This window comes from Mobula birostris, chromosome 31 (assembly GCF_030028105.1).
Source record: "Mobula birostris isolate sMobBir1 chromosome 31, sMobBir1.hap1, whole genome shotgun sequence".
Lineage (NCBI taxonomy): Eukaryota > Metazoa > Chordata > Chondrichthyes > Myliobatiformes > Myliobatidae > Mobula > Mobula birostris.
In genome coordinates, this window is record NC_092400.1 from 23,181,096 (window position 1) to 23,193,596 (window position 12,501).

The 12,501-nt window shown below is 41.5% G+C and overlaps 2 protein-coding genes across 6 annotated transcripts in view; both read left to right on the top strand.

The window, feature by feature from the left end:
• Positions 1-2,127, top strand: part of LOC140190891 (ABC transporter B family member 1-like) — a 135,557-nt gene extending 133,430 nt beyond the window's left edge. For all 4 annotated transcript variants that reach the window (XM_072247829.1, XM_072247830.1, XM_072247831.1 and 1 more), the window contains one exon: positions 315-2,127. In XM_072247829.1, the coding sequence (XP_072103930.1) occupies positions 315-545 (231 nt within the window). In that variant the 3' untranslated portion in view covers positions 546-2,127. The remainder of the gene's footprint in view (positions 1-314) is intronic.
• A 6,955-nt stretch (positions 2,128-9,082) lies between these two features.
• emid1 (EMI domain containing 1) overlaps positions 9,083-12,501 on the top strand; it is a 431,206-nt gene continuing 427,787 nt past the window's right edge. The window contains exon 1 of one of the 2 annotated variants that reach the window (XM_072247702.1): positions 9,083-9,760. In XM_072247702.1, the coding sequence (XP_072103803.1) occupies positions 9,561-9,760 (200 nt within the window). In that variant the 5' untranslated portion in view covers positions 9,083-9,560. The remainder of the gene's footprint in view (positions 9,761-12,501) is intronic. The other variant, XM_072247703.1, reaches the window with a different exon arrangement.

A 12,501-nucleotide genomic window follows, 5' to 3' on the forward strand; every position in this document is an offset into this window, starting at 1 on the left:
TTGCCATTGCCTTCATCTGGGCAGTATCTTTACAAGACGGGTGACCCCAGCCATTGTCAATACTCTTCAGAGGTTGTCTGCCTGGTGATAGTTGTTGCATAACCAGGACGTGATGGGACCACATGACCCTGACCGTGAGGGGTGTGGGGAAAACTAAGCAGGTGCTACACCTTATCCAAGAGTGACTTGCAAGATGACGGAGGGAAGGAGTGCCTTACACTTCCTTTGGTAGAGACTTGTCACCACCACCACCCCACCCATCACCCTAGTAAAATACATCTTACTGTAACTTGCAATGACTTATTTCATTTCAGGTAATTGTTATTGACAAAGGAAGAATAGTGGAATGTGGCACACATAAAAATCTGCTGGAGAAAGGAGGAATCTACAAGAAATTAGTTTTGCACCAACTGACTGCAGGTGCCATACGGGTTGGACGTGGTGGTTTCCAAGAGGATGGTGCACAGGGGGAAGAAGCAGCACATCCCGAGAGAGAATGTTGGAACAACACGGATATTGACATGGGAGAACAACAAAGCGGCTAGACTATAATGGAGAAGTTTGTTTCACATTATTTGTTCGTAAGCAAATTAAATTAATATCACCATTTTGATGTGTAAAATGCCTTTCAACATTTGTAACTCATTTTATAGTGAAGGTGCAAGTTTACAGTTATTTGTTACAGATGTTTGCCACTGTTGGATATCCATACTAAGTGAATTGCAAATCACAATCCCATTGAGGTGATACTCTTTCAGTCCTTTATATTTAATACTCTTGGGCTTAAGTCCAACTCCTACTCTGCAGTAGAGAAGTATAGAATAGGAAACTTGTGGAATTCAAATTCACATCAACTTGTCTAATGTAAGTCACTCAGTCTTGTTCTTTTGTGTGTCACGTATCAGCAAAAGTTTGAAGTGTTAGCAATGAGAAAATAACCTAAACCAGCATCACTGCATTTGTTACCATTAGTTTTCTGATGCATGATATACAGTATACAGTCAGGGTACAGCACACAGCAGTTTGTTCCTGCTGCGGTATGGGTTCCACAGCACTTGTAATAAATGACTAATACTGTAATCGCATCTTGTAACAGGAGACTAACATTTTGTATATTTCACAACTATGAATATTAGACTTGAGACCTCCTTTATTTTTATGCCCTCGTTAACTATTTCTCCAGCCTCCTCCTCTGATCCCCAACTAGGGCACCAATTTTCTCATGCTAAACTAACAATACAGAAAATAGTACTTTATGTCTAATGTCATCAACCTAACTGTAGACTAGGGCATCATAAGTAATTATTCACATTTCCTGTAGAGCCCACTGAATTGTGAGGACAGAACTGCTTCCCCGGTCCCTGTCCATCACCAATTTTCTCCAAATTGTTTCAAATTTGAGATGAATTGTAGCAATCGATACAGAGCACCGAAGTCGCCATAAAAACACGACGTAATCTATAATCACACTGGTCATCACAAAAGCCACTTGGCTGATTTTCAGTAAAGTTTAGTTGTGCTTTTCTGTTAACTTTATACTTTTGATTATTTGTAAAGATTGGGTTGATAATTATTTAGAAAGTTATATAAAAACATAAGCAGCAACAGCTATTTTATTTTATTAGTCCCTTTTAATTCTGTAGTAGAAAGAAACAGCAGAAATAATTTGTAGAATGATTAACAATTTCATGAGCATTCATATTTATTTCCATCACTCCTTGGTAAATTTGGCTCGATAGCCACATTGCACTCCTTTTTATTGAATTTTCCACTCACTGATTATATGCTGGGTTGATACCTTACTTTCCTCAATAAGAATTATACAACGAAATTAAATTTCTCATCATAAAAGCTAACTGATTTCCTTTATATTTAAATCAAGGGAATTTTAAAGTTATGTGGTGACTGTTGTGCAAGATTATTTGATGTGCACTTTATAATATAAACTAATACAAAACTATTCTTGTCGTTAACTGAGTTGGTCAGGTGCAAGTTTTACATTTTAATATTTCAAATTGATAAACAAGTAACCATTGATCTTTAGTGATGGAAGACAATATTTGTTCAACATCTAATTATTTATAAAGTGGCTGCAGAGTTCCTTGAATTTATTGCAAGTTTTTGAATTTAATGCAAAAGAATGTGAATGTAGTTTATCTTTAAATATTGTTGAACATCATACATTATCATTTTTATGTATATTTGAGGGAAATCATTTGAACTTGTAATAGGATTTTTAAGAAACTGTGGTAATGAAATTGTATCTATTTTGAAGAAAACTGTCTATAATTGTGTAAATATACCAGAGGCATGTATTTATTGTTAACTTACATTTTATTCTTGACACATAAGATGCAAAGTATGTAATTGCTTCTCACAAAGCATCTTTTAGAATCGTCTTGCCTTCCTTCTGGTCCTTTTATCTTTGATATTATCACAGTACATCAAGCTCAGAAATACTTTGTAGTCTCTGTCACTTTGCAGCTCTTAAATGCTCCATCTTAACTACTCTCATAAAACTGACCATCTTCTGCAAAATGAAGGGAAGCTATGAAGAAGAAACATCATTTGTGCTGGGAATTACAGATGTTACTGCTTAGTAACAAATTACAAGACCACCAAATTTATCCTGTCTTAACTATTGTAATTTATAGAGTATTAAACTAGCCGGATACAGCTGGAGAAAAGTTACTTAACCTTTTGCAGTTTTTTCATTGTTTTTTTCCCCACTCTCCCTTTTTAGACAATAGGTGTGAGACACATTTAGTGTTCAGGAGGTTTGGGATGTTGTTCATTGATATAAAATTCTAGTCCCTAAGTAAATTCCCACTATATATTTATCTGAGCCAACAAACTAAGTAAAATTTATAGGGTTTTCTTACCCACTAAGAAAAAACATTCATTTTTGCTGGCAAACAAATCCAGTCTTGTGCAGGTCACAATAAATCTTTCTTTTGTTTGAGGAGTGATACACTACTGAACTTATTTTGCAGGCAAGAATAGTCTTTCACACTGGCAAACTAAACCCAGTATTTGTTAATATCTATGTTCTGAAAATTGCATCTGTGAACATTTTTCTATGTTGCGTTGTGCACACTATAAATTGATTTGCCCTTGCTTTGCCTCCTAATGGTGAAACATTATTAATTATTCGTGGGTATAAAACATGAGGCATAATCTTGTTGGACTGCTGAAAACATTTCAACTACATGGAAGAAATCCAATTTGTTAACTTCTACAACATAGCTGGTTGAATAATTATAGAGCTGTGGAAATTATTTCAAAGCTTGGCCGTCATTGTATGGGTTCTTCTGTACTAATTAAAGCCAGGTCAACTGTGCAACTTTGTGACATCCCTGTCAACTGTTCTTTGATGTATTTATATTCAGAAACGTGTAATATTTAATTTATGTAATGTCCTTTGGGCCATATTTCTTACTACTACGATCCATATATATCAAAGTTTATTTTTCAGATTTAATATACTGTGACAGTAAGTGTATTGAATAAACTTAACTATTCTGTTACAAAATAAATATCAGAGAATATGTTAAAATGTGCCAACTATAATGAATATGTGCAATAATTCAGTAGGTAATTGTGAAGGAATAAAGCGGTTTACCAAACCTTAGTATATAGGGGTGCTACGGTAGTGTAGCAGTTAGTGTGATGTTAACACAGCTTGGGGTGTCGAAGTTCAATTCCATCGCTGTCTGTAAGGTGTTTGCATATTCTCCCATGAATGCATGGGTTTCTTCTGGGTGCTCTGGTTTCCTCCCACAGTCCAAAGACCTACTGGTTAGTAAGGTAATTGGTCATTGTAAATTGTCCAGTGATTAGGCTGGTGTTAAATAGATGGGTTGCTGGGTGGTGCCAGAAGGACCTGAATCTCTGAATAAATAATCTATGCAGAAGCATTGTATATTTTTGCAACCACTGCCTATGTCTGTCAAATAGTGCCAGCTATTTCCTGTTACCGGAGGTATCAGCTACACCTTTTGAATCATTAAGCAGCAATGGAACACTTGGAGAATAGGGGAAAATAGAAATGAAAATTCCCTGTATCCTCTCTGCAGCCAGACATGCTGGTACTGTCATAAATAATTTTGAAACCTTTGCTATTAACTTAGTCTGAAGTCTTCCATGTGTCTTCATGGCAAAGAATGAAGAGGAGCTTTCAGATTTTGTCAGATTAATCAACCTCTTGGAAAGCCATAGTTTCCTTGAAACTGTCTCTGAAAGAGTTGACTTCTTTTTGCTGCAGCTCAACAGAGCACTTAATGTGGAAAGTTTATAGATAAATTGCCAGTTGTTATGATGATCCCTTTCACTTTGATCTGATCACTAGTATTTTAACTTTGGTCACTTTATAATTATTAATATTGTTGATAAAAATTCCCTTTATTTAGTTTAAAAACTGAATGTAGCATAAGTAGTATTTTAAGCCAGTTTCAGTAATAGCATATTGGTTGGAGATGAGAAGAATGTATACTAATCACCCCTTGAAGTCGGAGTGCTTAATCCAGGTTTACATTTGAGTGCTGTACTATGCGACAAGGGATCCTCTGTTCTATCTTGTGCTAAAGCCCTGCCTTCACAGGTGGACATCAAAAATCCCTGGTGCTATTTCAAAAAATAGACTGTGCATGTTTTGTCCAGCTCTCAGTCAATGACCAACATCATTTAAAGAAATGGTAATTTAACTCATCCCTGTTGTGAGATCTTGCTTTAAGCAAATTGGCCTTGCTAGATTTATCCCCGCTGTGAACCTTTAACACTCGTGTGGTTTCAATTGTGGAATACAAGAAAAAATAATTTCCTCAACTTTGCAGTCCCAATATTTGAATACTGTCACATTTTAATTTGTAATCTCTCTCTAACTTTTAGTACTGAAATTTTACACCTTGTTTAAACATGAAATTGATATCTATGGTATGTAAACATAACATCTATAATGTTTGAATTCAGCAGTTCTGCATAGAAAGTGAAAATGATGAAATGTTGCCAATAAAGCTCAATTTCTATGTCTATGCCTCTGTGAAAAGCATTTTTATATATCCTAAAATGTTTGAGTAGATGGCAGATGTCATAAAGGTGGCCCAATGTTTTTCATCAATGTTGGTATAAAGAAGGGGCTCCCAACCTTTTTTATGCCATGGGCCAATACCATTAAGCAAGGGGTCCATGGACTCCAGGTTGGGAACCCCTGGAAAGAAAAGTGGATTGAGAAAGCAAATTTTTAGGGCATTGGAGAGACCATATGTGGAGTATTTTGGACAGAACTTGTCTCTTTATTAAAAGAAGAATATTAATCTATTAGAAGCCATTCATAGAAGATTACTAAACCAATGCCTGGAATGGGTGGTTTGCATTATGAGGGAACAGGCTAGGCTTGCCTCTGTTGGAATTCAGAAAAGCAAGGGGTACTTGATTGAAGATCCTGAGGGGTGTTGACATAATGGGTGTGGAGGAGATGTTTGCTATTATAGGGGATTCTAGAACTGAGGGCTGTAATGCGCCGTCAGAGGGTGAGATGCTGCTTATGGGCTTTGTAGAAGCAGTGTAATAGATCAAGGCAGAGGTCAGAGAAGCATTCCTTGCTCACAGTGTGATCTCCTCAACACTGACGAAAGTAAAACAAAATACTGGGTGAGAGCTTTACAAAACATCTCTGCATGGGTTACTCTGAGCTTTCCACTTGCCTGTCATTTTAATTCTCTAATCCACTCTAACTCTTTGGCATCATATGTGGGCTGGGTTAGAAAATTAAATAGTAAACAATAAAGCCACAGAATCCCAAGCAGATGACAGTGATCTTTTGTAGTCTAATGCAAAAGGTGACCATCTGGCCCATTGGGGGGATACTGGTTCCCATTTCCCACACTTTACAATCACTGAAAGTTAGTTACACAGCATGGAACCAGGCTGTTCAGCCTAACTCTTCCATGCCAATGAAGAGGTCTTCCTGAGGTAGTCCATTTACTTCTATCCCTCTGAATATTTCCTATCCATGTACTGGTCCATCTATCTTCTAAACATCATCATTGTACCTGTCTCTATTGCTTCCTGTGGCAACTTCTTCCGTATACCCACTAGCCTCTCAAACTGTGAAAATCCATCTTGTATACAGTACTGCACTAAAGTCTTAGGCACATATAAAAAAAAATCTGTGAAGTGAAGATGCTTTGCAAAAATAAGGAAATGCAAAAGGTTCTAAATGTCAAAAAGTTTACTATAAAGAGCAGTAAACAGTAAAACACTAAATCTAATCAATTTTTGGTGTGACCACCCTTTTCCTTTTAAACTACATCAATACTCTTAGGTACACAGTTGTGCAGTTTTATGAAAATTGACTAGAAGATTGTTCCAAGCATCTTGGAGAACTTGCCACAGTTCTGCAGGGTTTTGCTGTCTTACTTGCTTCTGTCCAGGTAATCTCAGACAGCCTGAATGAGATCAAGGCTCCCTGGCGACCATACCATCTGTTGCAGAACTCCTTGTTCTTTTCACTGAAATTGACCTTGGCCATGTGTTTGGGGTCATTGTCCTGCTGCAGAATGAAGTTGAGACCAATCAGATGCCTCTTTGATGGCATTGAGTGATGGATGAGAACCTGCTTTTACTTCTCAGCATTGAGGATTCCATTAATTCTGACCACCAATCCCATTTGCAATAATGCAATCCCAAACCTGTAGAGAACCTCAGCCGTGCTTCTCTGTTGGCTGCAGACACTCATCCATGTGGCCTACTGCTCAAGCCAAAAGTTTCAAATTCTGACTCGATAGTCTGGAGGACTTACTGCCACTGTTCAGCACCCCAGTCCATGTGTTTTTGGGGATAGGTGAGTCTCTTGGCTTTGTTTCCACTTTGGAGGAATGGCTTTTTTGGCAACAATTCTTCCATGAAGACCACTTCTGCCAAGACTTCTCCAGACTGTAGAAGGGTGTACTATATGCCCCTGACTATTTTATAAACGTCTAAGGTTAACTTTCAGCCTCCTTTGCACCAGGGATAAAACATCCCAGCCTATCCAGACCCTCCTCATTATTCAAGCCTTTGTGACATCTTTTCTGTTAATGACATCCTTCATATGGTAAGGCAACTGGAACTGCACACAATTCCAGCTGTGGTCTCATGTGAATCTTAAATAGCTGTCGCATGATGTCCCAACTCTTGTATTCAGTGTTCCATCCTATGAAGCCAAGTGTGACTTATGCCGCTTACTCCACCTTGTCTACCTCTACTTGGGAGACCATGTACATGTACTCCCAGCTGTCCCTGTTCTATAACACTCCCTGTCATTCACTATGTATGCCCTGCAGTCAATTGGTTTTCCAAAATGTATCACTTCACACCTAAGTTAAATTCCATTTACCATTCCTCTGTAACTTTAGACAACCTTTGCTGTCCACCACACCAATTGTGCTGTTAACTGCATTCCTAACTAATCATGCCACATAATTTTTCATCCACTCATTTATTTTCTTTCCAATGTGCCTTTATTTACCAAGTCTTACACAGACCCTATGTACTTAACAGCATGCCTTTGGCAGGTGGGAGAAAACCAGAGCAAATCCACATAGATGGCAACAGAGGTCAGGAACTGTGAGGCGACAGTGATGACCACTGCACCACTCTGCTGATGGTCACTCAGGTAACATTGGACAACAAAGATTTTGTTTCCTGAAAACTTTTCGGTGCGTGTTATGGAATTTGGGCTGCTGATCATGAAAATCGCCAAGAAATTTTCCTATCATGCATCATTTTTTTGAAATTGCCTATATCAGTTATTTCAGTTCATTATTCAAGTCAGAATAACTGATGCCAAGATCAAGGAAGGCATTTTTGTTGGCCCACAAATGAAACAGGTCATCAATGACAGGCAAACTATACGCCTTAAGCTTACAAAACCATGAAGTGCAACATGTCCCTTACATTCTTTTTCTGCCATTCCCATTTAGATTTCTCTGCAAATTTTGGCGCTGTCAGTGACCAACATGGTGAAAGGTTTCAGCCGGACATTGTAGTCATGGAGAAGCGGTATCAGGGCAACTGGCTGATTATTGTTGGATACTTGGGCGAGAAGCTCAGACACTGATGATAAATGAAAATCAACAAAACATTTTTAGCTTTTTAGCAAAGCGTCTGCATCATTATGGAATTAAACACATTATATTAAATAAAAAAATAATTCATTGTTTCTCCAAATTCCTACGTGATACAAGTAGTCCGAAATTTGTGTTCAGCTGCAAGCGGTCTATTATAAACAAAAAAAATCTGAAGAAGCAACACTTTCGAAAAACATTATTGTCCAGTGTAATTGGACCAGTGATCAAACCCATCATTTGGGCAACCGTGCTGTGGCCACTTTGATAACCAATTAATTGGTCCAGTGGTCACTCTATCACCCGGATAACGATTTTACTAAGCAGTCCAACCACCAAAATGCTTGGCGGCACTGCTGTTGTAGCACGAAGCCAGTTATAACTTAAAACTTTAATTCGTCACAATAGTTTTGCCTAGAACACGTTTGCTTGACAAAACTTTTTTTTAGTATTAAACCTCCCTTTAAATTTGACGATGTAGTTTCATAAATGCAAATCACCCTGTCTTTGCTTGTTACCAGGGAACGTTTGAAGTAAATGTTCCCACAATCTGGCAGCGGGTTTAATTAGATTCTTACAACGGCTCCGGGAGCAGCCAAAAGTTGAGAAGAATCCTTCAGCTGTGGCCCTGCGCTTCTGCCGTCACTGAGGTAAATGGCCCAGTTCTCACCCTGTCACCCAGGAAATGGGCCCGGTGATCACCTCGTCATCTGGTTAACTGGAGCAGTGATCACTTGTCACCCGGATAACTCACACCCGAGTAACTGGTCCAGTAGTCAAACCCGGACTAGCGTCGTTCCCTGACTAAACACTGCCCCCTGCCGCTCCTGCAGTAAATGCCGCCTGTTGCCAAAACCGGAGCCGCCAAAGTTTTTAGCAAGATCCACCTAAACTTTCAACTCCTCCAGTCAGTTGTCGGGACCACCGGTTCCGTGCGAGCTGCCTCGGCACGGAGCCTCCGCATGAAACGCCTTTCGGTAAACTGTTGAGCATTTCCAGCCGACCTGATTCTGCGTGCACAGGAGGGCGGGATTTGCCGGGGTGTGCAGAACCTGATTGCGCCGCCTCATTAATCCAGTGGGTGTGGGATAGAAGGGAAACCCCCCCCCCCACGCCCAGCCTTCCGCGTCCGACTCCTCGCTGCCAGCAATCCATCAACGAGACGTCAATGACATTCCTCCGGGGAAGCGACGAACGCGCGCTGCCCTGACCGAGAAAGAGTGAAGGCATCAGGGGCACAACATCGGTTGAGTCTTTCTCATCGCAGCGGTACCCCCCACTCACCCCGCCCCCCAGCACCCTCTCAATGAACAAACCTCCATCCGGCACCGAACCTCTCGGATATTTGCAGCACCGGCGCTGATCCGTTGTGAAGCGGCGGCAGCGAAGTTTGCCACCACCGGTGTGGGTGCGCGGTGAAGGGAATTCAGCATCACCCGTTAAAGTGTGCAGGGAATGGCCGGGAGCGGGCACGTCAGCTCTTTCAGGGATCTGCAAAGGTGGAAAGGCTTCCAACTAACTTTCTTCCTGGTGTCTTTAATGCCTCTGGTGTGCACTTCATGGGGGACCGCATTTCACTACAAGTTCCCAGCTGCTCTGCAAAGCAACAAGGATCACCAGCACGGAGTTGTGAGCAATGGGTTTCTCAGTCGAAGGTAACGGGGTGGCTTCGCTTCACTCATTTTTAACAATGGGAAGCGGGTATCCTTTCTAAGATAGCGCACAGGAGGTTGATTGTGATTTGCCCATTGATCAGTGTGCGTGGTTTAGTTTGAACGGATGTGAGGAAAGTTTATCCGAGTGAATCGGTTTGGCCGCCGGGAAGGTGAATGAGCAAGTCTTAAATGTGCCTTATTTTGAAAGGTTCTTTGGACCGGAGATTCGCGATTTATCGCAACCACCCCAGTGTTTGGCGGCACTGCCGTTGTAGCGTTAAAATAACACGAAGCAATTAAAAAAAAATAATTCCCCACGATAGTTTTGCCTGGAACACGTGTTCGAGAGACAAAACTTTCCTTTAACCGCCCTTTAAACATGTCAATGTAATTTCATAAATACAAATCAGCCTGGCTTTGCTTGTGACGAGGGAAGGTTAGATCCGAGCGTTCACACAATCTGTCAGCGGAGTTAGTGAGATTCTTACGGCGGCGCAGGAGCGACCTGAATTTAGACAAGCATCCTTCTCCCGTGTTACATATGATTGTCCAGTGCAAAGGCGCAAACTCCCTCCTGCGCTCCAGAAACTCCTTGCATCGGCTATTGCTATAAATCAAATGCAAAGTCGGCGCAAACTAGATCCTTGTACGGTGGACTCGTTCGTCTTATTCATTCAGTGGATCATTAAGATGCTATATTAACATGTCCAATTTCCCCTTCCTAAAGCGGCTCACTGCTTCGTCCGCCTGTCTGCATTTTTCGGGGTAGGACCTTTGTGTTGGGGCAGATGAATACGGGAAGGTTTGTCTTAGTGCAGAAGAAGCGCCTACTGTTCCCAACTTTATTGCCGGAGTAGCGAAAAATCGCACCACGGTGTGAAAAGAACCTGACGCACGGGGTCGTCTTAATCTCTCAAACAACTGAGAGCGGCTTCCCCAGTGAAGATTCAAGACCCCGTTGCCTCCGTTCAACAAATCTCTGGAACAAATGGTTAGGTCGATCCCAAATCGACCCGTGTCCTCCCTCGTTCATTTCGCGTTTCTGAACTCTGGAGACAGTATGCGGGTGTCTGGGGTGGAGGTGCGTTACTAAAGAAAACTAACAGTAAACCAGCCCTTTTCGTCTCACAAACTAGCGCTGCACCAGAGACCGCTGAAAGCCGATTTTACACTAAAATGGCGTTTCTTTGATGTAATAATATGCGCGTTTGATTAATTCGAAATTACCAGCCAGCAATTTGTGGCTGCCTTGAAAAATCTTATCATCCCGTTTCGCTAAAGTGGGATTAACCAAAACGTGACTCCGTAAGGAGTCTGCGAAAAATACAGGATTTCCATCGGTTTCATTTGCTTTGAAGTGCCCAGTATGATCAGGCTCCTTCGCAAAACTAGGGCGGAGTCTTTAGTGAGAAGCACTCAGAAGTTAGCCTGGTTGGGACATCACTGGACAGGCTCGGGAGTACCCGAGTAGCGCGATGGTCGGATAGTGTTCGCGGTGGTCAGACTAGTCCGCAAGCACGCCATTGTTCTGTTTATCAGTGGAGGGGAAAGTCACAGTGTTAGTTTTGCAATAGACTCCCGCCAGGCCTGACAAGGAGAAGGAGTTTAGTACCTCCTCCCCTCCTAGAGGTGTACACCCAGGGCACGGCGAGTGAGCGCTCGCACCGTGCCACAGATGGTCCAAGTCCCGCGGCTCTTGGTGAAATCGAAACATGAACGACCACTTTTATAATCTTTCTAACTTTCAAAGGATCGCTCACTGTCGGAGATGGATAAACTGGAAGAGCCGGGGGCTTTCACCGGAATATTTACTGTGGTTCACTCGGATGTGTGGCTGTCAGGTCACACCCTCCGGTAACGGGTGTAAACTGATGGATTCCCGACCTTTGTAAGCAGGGCGACCATGCTTTCACCGGACTAATCAAAGTTCAGAAGTGCAAAGTACATATCTGTCGCCATATACAAACCTGACATTCATTTTTCTTGCGGGCATACTCAATAAATAATAACCATAACAGAATCAATGAATTCCGTTTAAGCGCTAATCCCATCTCTATCTGTGACTGCGGTTTGAAACTCTAGTCCCGATTTTTATATAACCAAACACCAGGTGTCTCGGTCAAGGAGACTCCAGTCGGAGGCTCTACTTGATTAAATTAAATGCGGATGTCATAGTTAAACTAACCCCATTAACGCAGGCACGCTCTGGGAAACTTCGCGATTCTGAGGTTCAACGAGTCCCGTAACAACTCCGGGCTTCAAAATCAAAGCAAGTTACAAAATACAACCCCTCCGGAGCCCATTCGACTGAACGGCGATCACTCGGTATAAACCTACATAGTAAACTACTTAGGAAATGGGATATCCTCCCCCACCCCCACATTTATCGGGGGATTGAATGGAAGGGTCGGCATGGAAGTTTGTTTTCACCGGCGTGATTGTGTGGCACATCGTTCCTATAGTATCTGCGGACTGGAAAGCAAGCGTGAAGAGTTGACGGAGCACTGTGTGTCAGTCCCCAGCAGGTCTTACCTTGGCTTAGAAAACTTTAAGCTAACCCTAACCCTAATACCTGACGCTCTTCTTTTGAAATGCTAGTGAGATAATGCAGTGATTTTTAAAACCAAGACACACGGCAAAACGCACGGCAGGTCCCGAGGGGGTGAGTTATGTCAGTCGGAGGACTGGTGTTCATTTCTTGATTAGCAGAAATCCTAATAGCTTCGCACACTAGATAATTG